At 47.1% G+C, this 21,886-nt stretch overlaps 1 protein-coding gene across 3 annotated transcripts in view; it reads right to left on the reverse strand.

Annotated features, from left to right (window-relative positions):
* The window catches only part of SMAD7 (SMAD family member 7), a 50,197-nt gene extending 28,717 nt beyond the window's left edge, over positions 1 to 21,480 (reverse strand). The window contains exons 1-3 of one of the 3 annotated variants that reach the window (XM_033163992.1): positions 20,412 to 21,479; positions 18,543 to 18,596; positions 9,451 to 9,525 (exon numbers count right to left, since the gene is read on the reverse strand). In XM_033163992.1, the coding sequence (XP_033019883.1) occupies positions 9,451 to 9,525; positions 18,543 to 18,596; positions 20,412 to 21,147 (865 nt within the window). In that variant the 5' untranslated portion in view covers positions 21,148 to 21,479. Of the gene's footprint in view, positions 1 to 9,450; positions 9,526 to 18,542; positions 18,597 to 19,051; positions 19,080 to 20,411 lie in introns of those variants that run through there. The other 2 variants (XM_033163994.1, XM_033163993.1) reach the window with 2 other exon arrangements.
* Between the last annotated feature and the right edge of the window lie 406 nt (positions 21,481 to 21,886).

The following is a 21,886-nucleotide window of genomic DNA, read 5'->3' on the forward strand; positions in this document are numbered from 1 at the left end:
CGAGCTGCGCAGCACAAGCATGTCCAGAACAGGAGGGCTGCATCCGGACTCCCTCGCATTTTGCGGGCTTCTGAAATGTTGCTTCTCCTTCCTATGGAAGTGAAAGCCCGGGAGACAGAGAGAAAGCGGGAGGGAGGGGGGGGCAGTGAAGCTAGAATGAAGCGTCAGAGGCCAAAAACTACACGGGACGCCGTGCCAAGAGTGAGTCTCCTCCGTTTGCTACATACTGCTATGGTCAGATGATGTGCGAGGAGAGCTGCAATGCTTCTGTGCTAGTCTGGCAGGCAGCCTGTTTCACTTCAAAGACTCCATTGCTGTCATCTTAGCATTAACCCCTGATAACCTTGTCCTTTTGCACAGACAGACCTGAGTTTTTAGGTAAGCCATTTAATAAGGCATAAGTACAAGCTAATGCTCTGTAAAACCCACCTCTTTTTTTAAAAAATCCAGCAGTAAGAAAACAGGCAGTGCATGACCACATTTGAAGCCATATATGGAGAAATATATGTATTTATGTTGGGTGTGGGGCTATTTAAATAAATGCTTTATATTGGGGGGTGGTGTTGGTTTTTTATTTTATTTTTAAAAAGCACTACCAATTGTTTAGCTTGAAGTGGTTTTACAGAGAAATGTCTCACTTTTAAGATTGTAAGAGGAATGCTGAAGTGTAAACAATTGCATTTCTTCTGCAGCTATAAATTTGATGTTAAAGGGGAAGGGACTGGATTGTAATTGGGATTTGTATGAATAAAATTATCCTGCCCATCCTAGTATTACTTGCCCTCAATAACACCATGCACAATTTTAAACTGTTGGGTAGTCAAGATGCAGAACAGAACAAGACGATTGCATCAAAGAGGGGATTTCCACAGGTATGCGCTTTGCAAGTGTCACTTTCCGAATTTCCCTCTTCTACAGGGGCCCTGCTCTCTTTATCATCTAACTCGTAGGGAAATGCGAGAGAAGATAAATTTGGTCACTAACGAAACCATGTTCTGCCATTGTGAAGGGTTCCTAGATTATTTTTATGTTCCGCCTCAGCAAGGATCAAGAGGCATAGTGAAACATACCAGGGCCGTTTGCTATTTCATAATGAAATGGCCACCAGCTTTTCCTGCTTTTTGTAGTAAAAAGGTATACTGAAGTAGAATTGAACATATGTGTTAAAATAACGCGAGGCCTGTTCTCATGCAGAGGGGGTGGGGGGTGGGATGCATTTGACTGTCACACCTTTTCATGTTATGGCTAGTTTACTTGCACATCTAATATCTTCCTTAAAAATAAAACGGAAATAGAAAACAGTATGACTGTTCGAGACCAAAGCTTCCGTTGACACAAACAGGTGCGAACTTTCAAAATATGTAGAGCTGAGCCCAAACTGCAGTTTTTGTAGTGCTTAAAAAAAAAACACAACCCCAAACACCCTACCCTCTTTTCAGTGATTTTTCTTCTTCTTTCTCATTCTCGCTGTTTGGTTATTCATTTCCACTGAACTCACTCACCCTCACTCTCAATCGCAATCAGGTGACATAACAGGATCTCTTTTGGGGTAGGATCACCCATGTGACTAATCCAGTAAACTTCAACAAACCTCCGAACCAAGCTTTCGCCTCTCTTTACGAAAGGTAGATTAGCTGTGACCTCCTTCCTCCCTCCCTAATTTGCCTCCCACTTCCTCTCTCACATTACATCGGGTTAAATGCAACATATAACTTATAACTTCTGGTGTCGCTCAAAATATGCAGCCCTATTTACCAAGAAAACGTCTCAAGCCAAGTTGAAGGTGCCGGCCCAAGTTCCAAACGAGAGCTTGGCATTCGATGAGATTTTGGTGGACTATCTCACTTTAAAAACAAACAAATACCCTCCCAGCTTGCCAGTCAAAACTTATTCCAAAAGTAACCTGTATCCTATTGATACTGAAATGGATTGTGTCTCAATCGCAGACCCAGTTCCAACATGAATGTTCAGCCTGGATAGCTCAGTTGGTTAGAAGCGTGGTGCTGATAAAGCCAAGGTTGCAGGTTCAATCCCCGTCTGGGGCAGCTGCATATTCCTGCATTGCAGGGGGTTGGACTGGATGACCCTCAGGGCCCCCTCCAACTCTACAGTTCTATAATAATAATAATAATAATAATAATAATAATAATAATAATAATAATAATTTATTATTTATACCCTGCCCATCTGGCCGGGTCTCCCCAGCCACTCTATGAACGGCCTTGGCAAAAATGGCTGTGCCTCAGCATCACTTCTGGGACCCGTGACATTCAGTTACCAGGTGTCTGACTTCTTTGACCATTCCCACCATGTGCCCCCCTAGGAACCCACCCAAAGTTTATTTACTGCAAAAGAAACATGAATCTCTGCCCAAAAGAGAGAGGGAAGAGTAGGCAACAAACGGGCAGGAGAGTCACAGAGTGAGATGGACAAAAGACCTATGGAGAAGGAGGGGGAAAGAGAAAACCAGGGAGTGGTGTTTTTTTTTTTGCCTCAGGAGAGGAGGATTAACTGAGACAGGGGAGGGCGGAAATCGATCCAAGCCACATGTTTACTCCCTAAGTTTCCCTGTTCAGGTTTTAACCTTTGGGAAGATCCTCCTTTAAGGGGGGGGGGGGGAAGTTCTTACAAAAAAACCCAACAACAACAGTTAAACTAGGTCCCAGAAAATTTGGCCAGCCAACCTAGTTTCTTTCCCTCCCCACAACTGCACGGCCTCTCATCCTTTTTCCCTCCAAACGCCACACATAACATGAAAGGGCAGCACAGAGTGAATTAAAGGTCACTTCTGGTGGAACCAGTTCCTTTGTGAAGACCCCCACAGGATTAAGTTTTCAAATCCAGAATATATATATATATATATTTCTGTCTCCCTCTCTCTCTCTCTTTTTCTTCCTTTGCCAAAAGAATCAAGTCACTGGCTCCAGGCTCCCAGGCTTCCTCCCACCCTGAACTGAGCCTCATTCATTAGCTGGAACCGCTGCAGCTCCGTCCAAGCCAGGAAGAAAAACAGCAAACACAGCAAGTGAAAGAGAGAGTCAGATTGGTTATTTTCGAGGGGGAAACACTTTTGGGCAGCGGCGTCTCTCTCTCTCTCTCCCCCTCTCTCCATCCCCACCCCACCCCACTTCTCGCTCTCTCCCATGAATTTCTCTCATCCTTCCATGATGGTCACCCTCCCACATCCTCTGGGCAGTGCGCATTCCCCCCACACCTTCGCCATTCATCAGGGAGAGTAGTTCCTAGCCACATGAAGCAGGACGCAGTAGTATTTTGTAGCTCTGAAAGGCATCCCTTAAAGGAAACAGCCAGCCCCTTCTTGCATTCTCCAGGCAAAGGCCAGGCAGCCATACATACCGTATATATGTATATAAAATGCACCATTTGCCTTCCAACTGTTTTAAGATGCCCTCCTGGAAGCAAAACACCCAGCAGCAAGTTTTCAACAGAATTATTTTGGGGGGGGGGAATGGGAATTCTGGAAACTCCTGGGGGAGAGGGAGAGCTGGCTAAAAAAATATTTAATAGTTTCCTAAAAAACAGTGTAGAGTGTACTTCGGAAACACCATGCATGCCCTACTGCAGAGCCAGAATCATTCCCATGTTGGATGTGGAAGAGAAGAAGAGTTTGGATTTGATACCCCGCTTTATCACTACCCGAAGGAGTCTCAAAGTGGCTAACAATCTCCTTTCCCTTCCTCCCCCACAACAAACACTCTGTGAGGTGAGTGGGGCTGAGAGACTTGAGAGAAGTGTGACTAGCCCAAGGTCACCCAGCAGCTGCATGTGTAGGAGAGGAGACGCGAACCCGGTTCACCAGATTACAAGTCTAACGCTCTTAACCACTACACCACACTGGCTCTCAAAGAGGACTTTGGGGCCATGTTTTTAGGAAAACGGTGTGCCCATGGGCATTATTACTACTACTACTACTACTATTATTAATACCCCACCCATCTGGCTGGATTTCCCCAGCCACTCTGCATTGCAAGCGCCCACAAAATAGTTGCTTTGGCATTACGATTTCAATAATCGCTCCCCTGATTAACCTCATTGGTTCACTGATTTCAACAGTTTCACATTACAGACTCACAATATGGAACTGCTAAAAGTGAGGCTAATGTCCCTTTCCCCATGTTCTTCCTCCATCCCCACCACAACTACCACTGTACAATGGGAGTGGGGTGCATAATGCCCCCTCCCTCACATCCTGAATTTCTGAAGCAAGCAACTTCCTTCTTTGCTAACAGAATCAAGTCACTGGCTCCCTGGAATATTTAACGCCCTAGGAGATTAAAGTTCTAGATCATGTAGGGAGTAGAAAAATCTGCAGGTGGAAAGCCGCAGGAGAGGTGACAACCCCCCCCCCCCAAAAAAAGAGTAGGGCAGGGCTACACATGTGATGGGAGATTACACGAGGGGTGATGCCTAAAGAGGTATATCGTATGCACCACTGAAAAACATTTTGGGAAGGTAGGACCAAGTAAAGAAACAAAAACAGGAACAGCATTGCTAGATCAAATCCATCTGCTCCCAAACATTCTGCCATCAGCATTGGTAAGGCCTCTGAAAAGTTCACAAGCAAGGTATGAAGCCAACAGCTGCACTTCTGATGTTCAGAGATACACTCGCGCTGAACCATTTAGTTCATACAGCTAATAGCTACGGATAATCTTGTTCTCCGTGAACTTGTCAAATGCTTTTTTTGTTTTTGCAAGCCTCCTAAAGCTAGTGGCCATTGCTGCAAATGAATGCCATAAGTTCCCATAATGAATTCCGTAAGTTAACCATGCCGTTTCTGCGCCTAAGAAAAGGACTTGCTTTCGTCTGCCCTGACTGAACCTCCTCTCGTTCGCCATAATGCTCAATGTTGCATTCAGATCATCTTAGATGTACATGGTGTGTGAAGCTGCCCAAGAAAAGCTGAAGGTTTGTCTGCGTTGGGACAATGCTTGTCATCTTACATCTTACCATTTCAAAGGTAAGTCACATAGCAGTGAAAGGTTCTGTAGATGGGTCACCATATATATATCTCATGGTGCCAAGATGACGGATTAGAAGAAAAAATAATGGGAAGTAGGTTTGTGTATACGTATGAGAGAGAAAGAAATTGTCTGTGTGCGAGAGAGACAGAAAGCTTATGTGATGTGTGTTTAAGAATTTGAGAGAGAGAGAAAGCCATGGCAGGTAGGATTGTTTGGTTTGTGTGTTGAGAGGGACAGGGCTCCTTTGGGAGGAAGGAGGACATTTAATAACAAATAAGCAAACAAACAAAGACTCTTGACAACCCATTTCGTAATTGCTTGGGATAAAGTGAGAAGGCAACTGGCCTAGCTTATTCATGGAAGGCAACAGGAAAAAGGAAGAATATGTGTGCTTTTCAGTGAACCATCCCTTACTTAAAGTTATTACTACTGCAGATAAAGGTAAAGTACCCTAAATGCCCCTGACAATAGCTCATGAAAAGCCCTGTTCAAATACGCTCTCTAGCAACATATCTCAACTGTGCAAAGAGAAGAGAAAGTTAGCTTTGATGAGCTGCTCCAAACCCTGGGCCCCAATCCAAAGCTAAGTACTTTTAAACCTTAATGTTCGCAATGGGTGGGAGTCAAGCATGTGCTAAAATCTCTTGACTGGACTTTTAGCTATGCCTAGATAGTGTTTCCCCCCAGTGGCGGAGTAAGACTCCGCGGTACCCGGGGCGGCAAAGGAAACGCCCCGGGGGCGGGGCGTCGTGACATCACATTGTGACGTCATGACGCTCCGCCCCCAGGGCGTTTCCGGGGGGTGCCGGCGCCGCTTCTGCAGCCCTCTTTTAAGCCGAAGAGCTCGCTTTTAAGCTCTCCGGCTCAAAAGGAGGCTGTGGAAGCGGCGATCCGATGACAGAGTGCGCCTGCGCGTGCAGGCGCACTCCGTCGTCGGGCCGTGCGCTGCCGCTCCCAGGGTGACGGAGGGAGCGGCAGCGCGTGGGAATGGTGGGAGGGGCTGCCTCTTGTCACCCCCACGTGCCACCGTTCGCTCCGTTGTCCCAGGAGCAGCAGCACCGCACACACCGTGCGCTGCTGCTCCCGGGGGGACGGAGCCAGCGGCAGCGCGTGGGGCTGACAAGCGCCGGCCCCTCCTGCCACTCCCCACGCTGCCGGTCACCCCGGGAGCAGCAGCGCTGCACGGACGGGGTACTCCCTCGGCCGTGCGCTGTTGCTCCTGGGGTGACGGAGGGAGCGGCAGCGCTTGGGAATGGCGGGAGGGGCTGCCGCTTGTCACCCCCATGCGCTGCCGCTCGCTCCGGTCGCCCCGGGAGCAACAGCGCACGGCCGAGGGAGCACCCCGTCCGTGCAGCGCTGCTGCTCCCGGGGTGACCGGCGTTGCCTGGGGAGTGGCGGGAGGGGCGCCGCTTGTCGCCCCCACCCGCCGCTTGTCGCCCCCACCCGCCGCTTCTCGCCCCTGTCGCCCGGGGGCGTACCGCCCCCACCGCACCCCCCTAGCGACGCCCCTGTTTCCCCCTTTTTTCACTTTTGCCTTTTTGACTGCAGTTCCTCCTCCTCCTCCTCCTGGGGAATTTTCAGAGGCACACTTCCGAGATTTCCAGTGGGTTTAGTAGAAAATCAGGCAAAATTCAGAACAAATGCTCCTTCGTGCAGCAGATATTGAGCTTTTGCTTCAGAGCTCGCCATTTCCTTTGTGACTTAAAGCACTCCCTCCCCCCCCTCCTCATTAAACCTGTAAATATCTACAAAATGTGCAGTTAAAAAACAACACACACTTTTTTTTTACACTACAGATTCCCTTTTTTAGAGTGGGAGCTTGGCATTCTGGCATGCTAAAAAACAACACACACACCCCCAAAAATGATAGAGGGATAAGATCTATTTCAACGAGGCTTCGAGTGCTGAACACGGCAACTGGAAACCTCACTGAAAGCACCACTTTTCCACTTTTCCCCTGCATTACCTAGTGAGCCCCACTAAGAAAGCATTCCACCACCAGGCAGGCAATGTTATTTCCTGCAGCCCCATAACCCCCCACCCCGCCCTCTTTCCCTCCCCTCCAGCAGCAGACTAGACAGACCAAGATGCTATCAATGCACAAACGGTTTCAAAAAGAGTCTCCCCTTTAAAAGCTAGTACTTCCTTTGCTTATTTCATGTGGTATCCTGAGGAACTCAACCGCACCCCCCTCGCGTACTCACGCATGTTTTTTCTGTTTCTTTGAAACCACCTAGCATCCTTATTGTGTTGTACTGATTCTTTTCTTTCTTCTCGTTTTTGCCGCCCCCCAACCCCTACATATGTTCAGCTTTTTGCAGAAGGAGGCCCTGCTTAAAAACTAGAACCACAAGTTGCTCTCTTTTTTTTAAGAAAGGAAAAACAAAGGCTAACCTGCAAGTGGGGGCCCCCCCTCTCCCTTTCCCCCCTCCTCCTGCTCATTTGATTAATTCTCATTAGGGCCCTTTGAACAAACAGAATACTCCCCTCTCAAATGACACACAGGCAGGGTATGTATTACGCTAAAAGGAAAGCAAACAAGTCTTACTTAAATATAGCCATGCTGCTTGCAATTCCTGGAGAGAAAAGCACACGCACATACGCACACTCACGAGGAGATAGCCGACATATTTCTGACATTCCGGTCGTAGGGCTAATGAGCGGAGGAACAGAACCATTCCACAAAACCATAAATCAAGCCGGGAATCCTTGGCCAAGGAATATTTGTCTTCCGAAAGGTTCACAAGCCCAGACAGGTATTTTTTGCAAACACACACACACACACAAATTAGGGGCATCTCAAGGAACAGAACTACACAAGCAGAAAAAAAGGAAGCTCAAGGCGGCTTTGAAAGAAGCTGGTCTGAGTAAAAATCAAGGTTCAAGCCCCCCAGGATTGCTGCCATAAACATTACAGGCAAGTTAGAAGTCAAAGGGATCTTGGAGGGACAACAGCTCTCCAAACCAGGTGCCTTTATGATGCTCTTTTAACATGTCTTTTTGCAAGAGACCCAGCCATTCCCATCCCCTAGAGTTCTGGGCAACCAAAATGCCTTACACCCCAACCAGAATCACTGAAATGCCAGCCCAAACTTGCAACCTTTGTGTGTTTGGGGGGGGGGGGGAGAGCAGGAGCCTGCTCTGGCACACCCATGCAGTGGACAGTATATAATTTAACTCTCGGTGCATAAATCACATAGTCAGACAATGCCCTCAGCTAACTGCTGTGTTGCAGCTGCTAGCCAAGCAGCAGTCTTTGTCTAGGATCACAACCAGCTCTTTTAACAACGGGGGTTGACAGCAAGGTTGTTGGGCCAGAAAGATAATGCGAGGGAAAGGTGGCTCGTGTTGTCGGCGCAGCCAGGAAATACTCGGCCCTGGGACTGTTCTACACCATGTGTCAAATGCTACAGCATCACACAAAACTGTTCTTTGGTGCCAAATAATGAAGAGATGCTCCACACTGCAGGAGAATCTTGCATGTAGAGGCACTATGGCCACCAAGTTGCCAGCTAGCATCAGCAAAGACCTACACACTTAATAATTGCTGGTACGAAAGTATATAGGAAACTGCCATATACAGAGTCAGGCCGTTGGTCCATCCAGCTCAGCAGTGTCTACGCAGGGTGACAGCAGGTCTGTAGAGCAGTGTTTCCAGCTGTTTGTGGGCTACAATCCCCATCGTCCTTCACCATTGCTCCTGCTAGCTAGGGGTGATGGGAGTTGTGGTCCACAAACAGCTGGAGACCAAAAATTGGGGAAACCCTGCTGAAGGGTTTTAGGCAGAAGCATTTCCCACCCACCCCTGAAGATGGACCCACATTGGACAAAAAGATTCCTTCATTGCAAGAGGGTTGGACTAGATGATCCTCATGGACCCTTCCAACTCTACAATTCTATGCCAGGAACGTGGGGCCTTCTGCATGCAAGGCCCCTGTGCACAGAAAATCTGCGGCAACCAATCACCTGGACACCTAGGAACTGGATGCTGACCCCTAAAAATATGAAATGGCTCTTCAGCCCTTTGCACAACAGGTACCTAAAATAGTTATTATCAGTCTTGATTGTATCCTTCGATGGAACCGCAATTGAGGTTGGATTCAAAGATTGGATTCAAAGATCTAGATTTTTTGCTAGCACACATCTGACTTTTCTGCTGCTGCTGAACTAGTTCAAGGCATCTGGTGCCTGCCAGCAGACAAGGTCCTGCATCTGCTGGAGCTTTTCAGACAACCGAGTTCCCAACATCTCTATGACTGCATTCATGAGAGGGGAACAGAACAGGCTGAGTTTGTCTGGATCTGTCCTACCAGTTAACACAAGAGAAGAGATGGGTGCCACTTAAGCCACGACAGTGCAAACCACAGTGACAAGACATCTGCAGGATCAGAATGTTAAAAAGTATTGCTAAACGTTTATGAAATGTGTACAACAGCAAGGGTACAAATGAAATCCTGTTTCTTACCTGAAAGCCCCCCAGGGGCCAGATAATTAGTTCCCCCTGTCTCAGTGGAGGAAGGCACAGAGTCTGGACAACTTGCTGCAAGAGAAAAGGGAAATGAATTAAGAAACAAGCATGACATACCACTTCAAAAAGAGAGAGAGAGAAAGGCACACTGCAAACAATGTCTCCAGCCAAATGAAGCACATTCCAGAGCGTTTAGCAGGAAGTTATTACTAATTGTCTGCACAGAGACACTGCAATTCTTCATGATACATCCACCCTAACTCATCACCCATGTCTAGGCTCCACTCTGCCACTTAATCACATTAGTCAATGAGCACAAGATTACAGACCGGCTGGAATAGTCTTCTCTTCCCCTCATCCCTTTTTCTTTTCTGGCTGGTCACTGGTTACTGAAATATGCATCTTGCCATGATTAAGCCATAGCTCAAGATCAAAAAGGAGTTTTCACTGGTGCGCTATTGATTTGAGTTAAGGCAGTGAGATGACAGTGCGAAAGTGAAGAACTGGGGGGGCATTTTGCCAAAGACATTCCTTTCCACACAAAAAAATACAAATACAAAAACTGCCCTTGTTTCCATATTATTTCAATAGGAATCTTCCAAACGATGGCCAGTCTTTGCAACAGTTTACCTGGGCAAACTATGTCTGGCAACCAGTGGAAAGCGCTCCATGAGATGCATGAGTGGAATTTGCTACCAAGGAGTGTGGTGGAGTCTCCTTCTTTGGAGGTCTTTAAGCAGAGGCTTGACAGCCATCTGTCAGGAATGCTTTGATGGTGTTTCCTGCTTGGCAGGGGGTTGGACTAGATGGCCCTTGTGGTCTCTTCCAACTCTATGATTCTATGATCCATGAAAACTTATGCCATAATAAAACTGTTAGTCTTTAAGGTGCCACAAGACTACCATGTTGTTTTTGATGCAAAATTGCTACCCTACTACAAACTATGTAATGTCATTTAAGAGAGTCTTAAGGAAAAACAAGTGTTGGGGAGAGAATTTTCAAGTTCTTGGCAATGAAAACTCAAGACTCAAACAAACAAACAAACAAAACAAAACAAAGTTTGATCCGCTCTAGGACAGGAGGAAAAAAGAAGAAGTCTAGAAGTCACATATTCTCAACCAATTCCCACACCACCAGGGCCTGAGGAAAACTGGAACCCAGCTCATAGACATAAATCTAAATCTAAGCGGTTCAAGTCCAGGAGAGAAATAAAGGAAATCAAAAGCCAATCTAAGGATGTGCCCAGCCTCAAGACAAGCTGGCAAACTTTCAACATGGCCTGTGGCTACATGAAGTTAGGACACGCAGCGATGGACACATGCAAAAACACATACAATCCCTTCTCTACCCATCCCTCCAAGTTGTTTTTCCAAGAACTCACTCCTGGAAAAAAATAAGAGCAGGAACACGTGTATGTGTGCGTATGCGACTGTGTAATCTCATTTTATCAGAGTCAAGTATAACCCTGAACAGGAATATACAGTTTAACAGGATATACTTAATCAAACTGAAAACAATGGGGCAGACAGGAAATTGAGTTACTTGTGAAATACTGTATAGTATACACTTTCTAAATGTACAGTGTTTTCAGCGTTCTAAGGAAACGGCCTCTTGTTTTATTTTTTTTAAATGAGACATCAACGCTTTGCCTCTTGCTCCACTTCAAATCCTTCGTTCTTGAGATGGCCCTAATTCTCAATCCAGGTATGAGCGGAAGCCTGGGCTGTACCAGGTCAGACCTGGGGGTAGCGGCGGTCTCTAACATGGTGGAATGCTCCACACTCCACCGCATGAACGTCCATTTGCAACCTCAAGTGGTACAGCCCAGATAACAACAGAGCTAGACCCATGCAAAGAGTATGAAAAAGCAGGTGGAAGCTACTGAACGTATGGAGGGAGGGGACAGAATGATGGCCAAGTCCCAAACTGTAGCTCAGGGGTATAAGACTATGTGGCTTTGGAGGTGCTGATGAGCTCTATCTCCCCTCATCCCTGACCTCTTAGTGGCCACACTGATGGAAGCTGAAGCCCAGCAAGTGTGGGGCGCAGGTTCCCCCACCCGTCTTGTAGGATTTCCAAACCCAGCTCAACAATGGGACACCTGTTGCTTTGCAACCAGTGTGGCATAACATAGGAAGCTGCCTTATGCTGAAATCAGACCCTCTGGTCCATCTAGCTCAATATTTGGCTACTGGCAGCTGCTGTCCAAGATTTCATAACTGCGGAGCCTCTCCCAGCCCCACCTGGAGATGAAGATGGGACCTTCTGCATTCCAGACAGATGCTCTGCCCACCTGGAGATGAAGATGGGACCTTCTGCATTCCAGACAGATGCTCTGCCACTGGGCTATGGCCCTTCCCGAAAACCTCAAGACAGGGAGTATGCCTTAAACGGAGACAGACTGCTGGTTCATATAGCTCAGTATTATCTGCACTCATTAGCAGCAGCTCTCCAGGATTTCAGAGCAGGTGGTTTTCCAAGCCTTACCTGGAGATGCCAGGGATTCAACCTGGGAGCTTCTGCATGTAAAGCAGATGTTTCTACCCACCAAGCTATAGCCCTTCCCAGTTTTTCCTAACCTGATGTTTCAGAATTAGCAGTTTGGAGCAGTTTGATTTAATACTGTGGGTCATGGTGTGATTGGAGGCTTGAGATGCCCCTTTCAGTCCCAGAGATCACAATGCAATTTGGGAACCTTTCTATACAAGAAAGAAGATTCCACCTAAACATTAGGAAGAACTTCCTGACAGTAAGAGCTGTTCAACAGTGGAATTTGCTGCCAAGGAGTGTGGTGGAGTCTCCTTCTTTGGAGGTCTTTAAGCAGAGGCTTGACAGCCATCTGTCAGGAATGCTTTGATAGTGTTTCCTACTTGGCAGGGGGTTGGACTGGATGGCCCTTGTGGTCTCTCCTAACTCTATGATTCTATGATGGTCTCTCCTAACTCTATGATTCTATGATGGTCTCTCCTAACTCTATGATTCTATGAACCTCTAAGAAAACAAGGGAAGGAAGAGGATTTTCCGAACAGGAAGTGGGGAAAAGGGCACAGAGCAGGTAAGGATGTGGACAAAGGGGTCTCCAGAAACCAAGGAGGCATGAAGGATAAATGAGCAAAGGGCCCACAATGAAGACAGCAAAAAATTACAACTCCTTCACACACAGGGTAAGGATATTTTGGGTATTTTAAAAACTCAACACCAGTTCCACACTGTACATTCAAAGCACTCTCGGACCACTTTAACAGTCATGGCTTCTCCAAAGGAACTCCTGGGAACTGTTGTGTATTATTCCCATCCGTCTTCCCAAACTACAGTTCCCCGGATTCTCCACAACTGTTATAAAGTGGCATAAGAGTACATTATGAAGGTGGTGTTGGCTTCCAAAAATACCTAGGTGTTGCCATTGCCCCACATGCAGAGCATCCACAAAACCTTTTTTTTTTATCGTGGGTTGATTAAAATGCAACCAATGCCAATATCCGATTCAGCTCTTCTAAGCACTAAAACAAATTATAATCCTGATTCCCGCTCTATGATTTCTCCTTGGAAGAGCATGGTGTGGCAGGCGAAAGAGGTCTGAACCCAGAACAGGCGCCTAGAGTGTCTATCCCTACTCAATCAGCAAGCAAACTGGGTGGTCTGGGGGCAGTCATCATTTCTTGGTGTAATAATCTACCCTTCACAGGGCTGCTGGGAGGATGAAATAGGATTGCCAGGACAGCTGCAACCATGATAGATGGTAAGGTAAATTAAAGCAGATAAGCAACACACATGTTGTTTTTCTCTGATGCACATATATGTAATGTTTGCAAAAGTGTCTCTGTGACATGCATGCTCTGCATTTTAACACACACACACACACACACACACACACACACACAGAGTCTAAACTAGCCTCAAATTATTTGTGTGACTTTCTCAGCCCTTAAAAACTCAGGGTTCGTTCACATGGTAATCGCAAGGCCCTAAAAGAATACACTGCTTTGAACACAAAACTGTAAGTTGAAGTCAGATGTCCACATTTCCAGCTACCAGCCATCAATTCTAGTGTAACTAGTACAGAATATACAGTGGTACCTCTGGTTGCGGATGGGATCCGTTCAGATCCAGAGGTTTCCGCAACCTGAGGACCGCTTCTGCGCCGAAACCCAGTAAAATACTTCCGGGTCGAAGTTTATGTAACCAGAGGGTTATGTAAACAGAGGTACGACTGCATATTGTTCTCAAGATCTTCACCTATGCAGCTCAAAAAGGGAGCTCTGAGCCATCATTTGGTGGTACACATGGCACCAGTCTCTCTCTCTTCCCGCACCAAAACTCCTTCTGTTCAACATGTATTAAGACTTCACTCAACATCCTATTGCCTACAGTTTTGCAGACTCTCTGCTCTGCCTCACACAACCTCTTTGGGGGGAAAACTGGACTAACAGTACACACCTGCATATCTTATTAGGTTGCTCTGAAGTTTTCTACATCCCCGTTTAGAAAGGCTTCGGGAGACATCCACGAGGAACACCCTTTCGCAAGCAAAGGCAATTCAAATAATTAACTACGCAGGCATGTTGGTGCTGCAAGCGTTGTCAAGGTGATATTACCAAGAGCAGGGCTGGGGGAAAGAGTTTTGCATTCCTAAGCACCAATTTGGATGCAAGGCACCTAAGAACAGAGACGGGGAACCTGTGGCCCCTCCACATCTTCTTGTGGCTCCAGCTCCCATCTAGCTCCAGGCAGCATGGCCAATGAACAGGGGTGACTGGAGCTGTAAGCCCCAGAACATCTGGAAGACCAGAGGTTCCTCCTCCTAAGGCAGTAATCAATGTTTTCATTAGTACAGTTGCTCTATCAGCAAACAGAGAAACTGCTACTTTATCGTCTGCACTGATGAAGAGTGCTGTGCAAAACACTGTGTGTGCATTCTAATCTGCACTGTCCCCAAATTGCTCCAGCTGAAGCACCAGGACTACTCTTGTCTACTGAGGCTCAAGCAAACAGTATTTAAACAACAGTTTTAGTAAAGTGAGAGGGGGGGGGAAATCACAGCAGAACATAGCAATGATATACAGACCAACTGACTTCTCTTTTGCTCACTCTCTCAATCCTCACAATGGCCTTGATTAAACAGGAAGTCAGAGGTTGTAATAACCACCTGTAATGACAGACTTATGGAGTATTTTTGTCTCCATGCTCCACGTGCGACAATATTCAGAGTTCAACTGCCAAATGGACTTAAAAGGAGGGGGGCCTTTTCATTTCCGACCGGGTCCATTAATCACTTCCCATTGGCCGATACAGAGAACTTTTCCTTTCAAAACGGCACGTTCACATTCTGCGGCTTTTTTTTTCTGTTTACACACAGTTTTGCTACCTTGTGTCAACACTTGCTAATGAATAAATATATCACTCCACTAACTGAAAATGAGGCCCTGGCAACAGCCGGCTGGATGTTTAAACTCCTGCTAATAGATTTATCCTAGCATCTTTACCGGAAACCAAATGGCAGGCCCTTAACCATTCTTTCCAAACAGCTCTGGTGTTGCCAGATATGCCCCACTCTTTCCAAATTCCCCTAGGTCTGTGCAACAGACAGCAATTAGCAGTAAATAAACAAAAATGTGCTTTTTTTAAACACACACACACACACACACACACACACACACACACACAACAACAACAACTCTGAGACACCTAAATCCTAACCACTTTTGCTTGGAAGTAAGTCTCTCTGGCTTTGCTTTGTCCAAGCAGGTGTGTTTAGAACTGCACTCTTGAACCTGCGATAATGTGCAGACTTCCTTGGGATAAAAGCCTGATCAAACACAGTAGGGCTTAGTTCAGAGGAAACGGCCGCAAGATAAAGCAACGCCATTTTTACGGGACAGCAGACTCTGTACCCATCCTCCAGCCGGAAAACCAAGAACTCCTGGCATTTACCCTCTGCAATGGCAAGGCCAGCCTAGCTCTGTCCACTGACCAGTGGAGGTTGGACCATTATGGTGAAAAGGCGATGGCCCCAACATCTCAGTCTGCCCTCATCCCTGGCTACCAGCCAGTGTCCTGGGAACAAAACCAGAATTTGTTGGCTCTGCCGCCACCTCTCATGGGCACCTCTCACACTGCCTGCACTACGAGTCCCGAAGGGTAACAAAGAACTCTTGACATTGACCAGAGGCAGGTGACTTTTGTCTCTCCCCTTCACCGCTAGAAAAAACATTCGGCTCCAACCAACAGGCAGTTGTGTCCCTGGATTGCAGAAGTGGCAGAAAGCACATTCTGGCCTCAGCCACCAGTCAGGGCTGCTGGGTCAGTTGCCAGCACCTCTATCCAGGCAGCAAAGGCCTCCAAGCAAGGGAAGATCTGTCTGGCTCCAGATGAACATCAACGCCTGTTTACAACTCACCACATTGTTCTGTCTGGCGCTGTCAAGCCAAGATCTCTCCCTCTCTACCTTTTCCCTCCACTCCCCTTTTGCCTTGTGTGTCTTGTCTTTTCGGTTTGCAAGCCTGGGGGCAGGGCCCGCCTCTCGCCATTATTTCGTTTTTTTTTTTAATTGATGTGAGCCGCTTGGGAGACAGCATTTGTCTGAAAAGCAGGCTAGATAGATAGATAGATAGATAAACAGCACCACCATTTTACAAATGAGAAACTGAGACTGAGCGAAGGTGACTTGCCCAAGGCTGCACCGGGAACAGTTATTTGATTGCAAAGCGTCGCAGCTTCCAGTCCATTCTGGCATCCACTGGAGCACAGCTGGCTAACTAGCAGAAGTGTATCTAACATCTTGCAGCATTGGGGGGGGGGGGAGCCTGTGCAGTCCCTGTCTGTAGGTGCCAGGTCAGTTTTTGCAACACTGCAAAACAGACTTCCCAAATGTAATCTTCCCCCTTCCTTTGGAATGAATGGCACCCATATAGTGCAAAATAAAATGGGTGCATTTAAGGATGCCATGGGGTTTGAACCTGTTATTTCTCTTTTTCCGTCACACTGCAATGTGACAGACTGCTGGGAACCTGTTACGATAGATATTTTAGCATCTAATGCAACCTTGGAGTGGGCATACGTCTATCAGAAATCACATACTATTGCTTGCTAAAGCACATAATAATAAATTGTGCGTTGCAAGGATTGCAAACCATTACATTGTCATCTTAGTGAGCACATCTAAAGGATGTTTCCTACCCCTTGCAAATCCATTCTCCTGCTTGCAAACGGCATAAACAAGTGTCAGCAAGATAGGACTACCTTGTGCGGTGTAATCCTATGCATGTTTACTCCAAAGTAAGAAGGATTGTATTCAATGATCCTCACTCCCTGCAGAAGAACTGCCTGGCCAAAAGAGAGCTAAACACCTCAACACACTTTTAGCATCTTAAGAAATTATTGTTGTTGTTTACAATACTGGTCAGCAGCAGTGTGCTTTCAAGGGTTCAAAGCCTTTCACATGCAATACCTAGCTGTAATCCTAATAAACCCTGGAAGAGAGGCAAGTCGGTATTATTAGGCCCCAAATTGCAGATGGGGGAATTGAGGCTGAGAGTGATTTGCTGGAGGCCACGTTCATGGCAAAGAACTGAACTAAGCACTTCCTGCTCAGTCTACACTACAACAGCTCTCGTAAAGGTCTCTGCCCGCAAGGAGCTTACAGCCTAAAGTGGTCGAAACACCGAAGAAGGAAACTGTCATCTTGCACATCCCTGGAGATTAACCATGTTTAAACTTGACAAACTAGCCAGATCCAGGGAACTGAACAGTAACATGTTTTACTTTGGTGGAGCAGAGACTTCGTTTACCTGGTACTGCATGAAATTGGGCCTTTGCAAAGAAGTCAATTTTAAAACCTTGCTAACTCTATTGACTCGACTCGACATCAGGCAGGATGTAATCAATAAGAGACAACTGCTCTGCAATCTGTATTTTGGTCCATTAATCTTTGGGAGAGATATGAAGTGGCTTTGTGGAATTTTATTTCCCTCCCCCCCCCTCAGTTTCATCCACATTTCCGATTTTCACTAACCCCCCCCCCTCTCCTCTCCTCTCTCTCTCTCTTCCACAATGCCAGCCTATTTATCTAGCACAGGGTGAGCCCTGCTGCCAGCCAAAAGTTTATGCAGACAACCGCAACAGCGTTTGGTGCCAGCCTCGAATGGGCTTCTGCCCTGGCAGTCTGCCATTCAATTACAAGCAACCAAGGATGCAGGGATAAATGTGCTAAAAACATCTGTGTGCCCCTTCATAATTTTTTTTGGGGTGTGTGTGTGTGCTCTTATTTGTGCCAAAAGCAGGATTTTCAAGCAAAAGTGAAATAACAAATCGGACATTTCAGGAAACCCGTATTACTCGAAATCCACCCATTCCATTATTCACCAATCAAAAATAAATAATTTTCTATTGTTCCACCTTCTGCTCCTCCTAAAACATTACAGGTGAAATGTCAGGATGACACGAAGCAGTGCTCTTTTGGTTTGCATTTTAATAGAAACCAAGTTTGTTTTTGTTTTTAAGGGAAGAGCTTGAAAGATTTGGACTGCAGGTTTAAGTTGGGAGAGTCTGTCTCCCCTGAACTCACTTTGGTCTTACATCTGAGTAAATTATGTGCAGGAACAGGTGAGGAATGCTTGTTCCTCTGCAGCCTCTCTTTTGGACTTACGATGCAAATATACTTAGATCTCAATCAGACTGGAAGTAAACCCCATTGACTTGAAAGGAACTTATTTCAGAGGAAGGAAAGCTTAGAAAAACCAGTGGCAGTCTCTTCTTGTGAAAGCTGATGGGTTTAAAGAACAAAGGCTAGAATCCCATAGTCTACACTTATTCAGGAGCAAATCCCACTTATCTTAATGCGGAATTGCTCATGATTAACTGTGTAGGAGTGCTACCCTACAAAAGCAAACAAGAGCTGAAAAAAGTGAAACAAACCAATGGATTCTTAATAATAATAATAATAATAATATGAAACAATACAATCGTAAGAAAAGAGCCATGAGCATGCATGTGGGGAGAGAACAGCCTTCCCAGAAAAAAAAACAACACTCAAGTTTCCAAGTTTCCCATCCCAAAAAATGTTATGTTTGTTTTAAAAACAGTCTACTTACCAGTTGGTTTGAGAAAATCCATTGGATATATCGAATAAGGAGGAGGGGGAGACTCTGGAATTAGAAAAGTACAGAGAAAATAAAAGCAGAGCCATGAGAAGAGAGGAGGGGGGGGGGAGAGAAAGATAGGAACTTATGATAACAGTGGCATTCTTGTAGCAAAACTGTTTGTCTTAGCTCTGGGGGTTGGAGGCAGGGCAAGCTAGGCGGCGATTGCCTTGATATTTAACTGTCAGATAAACAAAGGGGGCCGGCTGGCGCCAGTCGCTCGCACTATCTGCTCCTCTGGCTGTCTCGAGCGGGGCCTCCTTGGCTGGGCTGAAACACTCCAGCTCTGGAAATCACCAACTGATCCCGGCTCCCTGATAATCCCCGGCTAGCTCTCCGCATGCACATTTAACATTTCACAGAAAGCCTGGGGGAGTGGGGAGAGGAAAGAGGGCGGGTGGGATGGCTTGAAGGGGGGGGGGAGAGAAGGGAGAGATAAAAGCACAGAATTCGAGACTCACATTTTCCTCCCACTTTGAAAAGAATAACAGCAGCAACACTTCCCGGCCCTGCATAACTGGACAGTTTTCTTCTGCGCTGGCTCAAAAGTTGTGCCAAAAGTTTTGCAAGCGGTTTTGGGGAAGAAGGGGGTCAAAGTGGGAGAGTTTGCAGCCTCGAGGTTTTCAGAGGGAGAGTGGGTGGTGGGTGGGAGAGAGGGGTCGCTAGCATGACTTAAATACCAAAGCAGTTCTCTCTCTCTCTCTCATTCACACACACACACACAACTTGATGCAGGCTGTGAACTTTACACTCACAAGCACAAAAAAGGGTTTGCATTGAGGATTCTTCTCTCTTCCCCCCCCCTCCCCTTTCAACCTTTCCAGTTTGGAAACCAAAAGGCAGCCTGCCCGGAGGAGGAAGGAAGATTGGTGCCTGGAAATTGTGTGTTGTCTTTTATATTATAGCAGCGAAGGAGGGCTGAGTGGGAGAATATTGGGGAAGGCTGGCCAGCAAAGTGTTGGATTACTTTTGCAAACCTCAGGCTGGCTGGAGATCTGTATATTAAAAACGGGAGGATCTGGGGACGTATTTTCCAAAAACCAATCGGGACTTCTTTGATCATGCACTATGCGTTACAGCTCCTTTGCGTAAATAGTAAATCTACACTAGGAAAACACAGAAGAATGTCTGATGTCGGGTCCTGTCACCTTAAACTAATGGCCTGGGTTTTTTTAAAAAATGCATTTATTTACAAAATGGGGGTAGGTAGGGTGGGAGAGCCTTCTGTCATTGTTGCATGCTTTCTTCACTCCCCCTGATTGCAGGTCCAATAGGAACTTCAAACACTAAAACCCAGAACTGGGCAGGTTTGCAAAAGGAAAGGGGGGAAAAAAGGTTGCCTGATACTGTCTGACTACTCATACAAAACTCCTCCAGGGCTTCTTTCAAACCTAAAATTAAAAATCTCCCTGGGTATTTTATTTATTTTTTAACTTAGGAAAACAGACATATATGGGAAGCCACTGATGCACAACAAAAACACAGGGCTTTTCTTTGACAGGGCATCAAAGCCTGAACTTTTAAAAACAAAACAAAGCTGAAATGGGCACACAGGGGTACCCTAAATACTCAATCTGGGTCCGTGGCCGAATAATATGGGTCGCCCCTTAATTCCAGATCTCAACATTTCCACGGAATGATGCAAGGCTGTGTCCCCCCCCCCAAAAAAAAAATCCCAAAGAACCAGAGCAACTTGAAGGCAAGACTTGGAATGGAAAGGCCTGACATTTCTCCTTTTTTACCGTCCAAAACACACACACACCCCGATGCACTCATTTTGGGGGGTGGGGTGGAAGGGGTTATTTGTAAAGCGGTGCCTACCTAGTTCACAGAGCCTGCTGAGGTGATAGGGGTTGCAGCAGACCAGGTCCGGGTGCGTTTTCCCATAGGATTCACAGCAACATAACCTCTTGACTTCCGAACAGTGCCTTAGATCGGGCCACCGAAAGACTTTGCACAGCAGCAGAGGGAGCGAGTACCAATGCTGGCCCAGTTTGGAGTCCACCTTGGTGGGCAACAGGAGGCAGGAGGTCCGCGTGCCCCCCCGGGACTCCACAGCTTGCAGGAGGCCCTCCAAGTGCTTCTCCTTCAGCCTCTTCAGCACCGAGTGGGTCAGCGCTTTCAGTTCAGCCTCCGATCCGAGGTGTGCCTTGGCGAGCTTCCCCGACTTGCCCATGCAGCAACCCCGGCTTCCTCCTCCGCCGCCGCCGCCGCCGCCGCCACCTCCCGCCCCATGCGCCCGGCTGTCGGCGGCCCCCTCTCCAAGCTCGCCGCCTTCTTCCTCCCCGCCGGGCGCACGGCTCCGCCAGAGTCTTCGGACGAGCAGCGATCGTTTGGTCCTGAACATGCGGGACGAGAAGAAGGTTCCCCGGCTAAAAAACGGGCATGTCGTCCGCAACTCATGAAGAATCCGGGAGCCGAGTCCAGGCAGCCAGTAGAAGCAGCCTGAAATGATGGGGATGAAGTGGAAACAGAGGACGGAGCCGGGGGGCGGTGGGGGCGCCGGCCGCCGCGCGCTGCCTGCTGCGGGAGACCCAGGCGAAGCAAGGTGAAGCATGCGCCAGTCTCTTAGAAAAAGGCTCGGGTTCAAGTCTGCCTTCCTCCCTCTTCGCAAATCCTTCTAGATCCACAAAAACAACAGCAAAGAAAAGAAACCCCTGCAGTTTTATTTAAAGCGTGCGTGTGGTGGGGTGATTATCCACTAAGGGGCAAAAAAGGGGGTCTGGGGTGATTTGGGAAGAGCGAAACATGCCCTCTGCCCCCCTCCCCCGGTCCAAAGAAACTCCACGGGATATGGAAGTATTTTCTTCAGCGGTGGTTCAAAGGAGAAGCCCTCGCGGCGAGGTGATGCGGTGGGAGTTTCGTTTCTCAAGCAGCCCCTTCCAAACAAACAAAAAATATTTTTTTTCCTTTAATGTTGCAAAAGGCACAAGATTTTAGATCCTTAGGTGATCAAAGCAGGTGCTAAATCCAGCCCAAAGGAAAAGTGCAGTAGGGGGGAGAGGGAACCTGGTGTTTACAAAAATGAGGATGGGGGGGGGGAGCCAAAAACTAAAAAAAAGAGAATAATTTAGATCTGGTCGTTTAGAAGGAAGAAGAAAAATCTGTGGTCGAGAAAAGCATCCAAAGATCCCCGTTCCTTTTCGCCCCGATACGTCTGTTTTTGATCGCCTGCCTCTCCTTCCAGGCAGCTTTGCAGGAGCAGATCTCTCCCGATCTGCGGATCAGCTACCAGCACCTTGATCCGGTCGCTCCCTGGCGGCGTCTGCCCTTCCCAAACGCGCTTTGATCTTCCT

The sequence above is a fragment of the Lacerta agilis genome, chromosome 11 (assembly GCF_009819535.1).
Source record: "Lacerta agilis isolate rLacAgi1 chromosome 11, rLacAgi1.pri, whole genome shotgun sequence".
NCBI lineage: Eukaryota > Metazoa > Chordata > Lepidosauria > Squamata > Lacertidae > Lacerta > Lacerta agilis.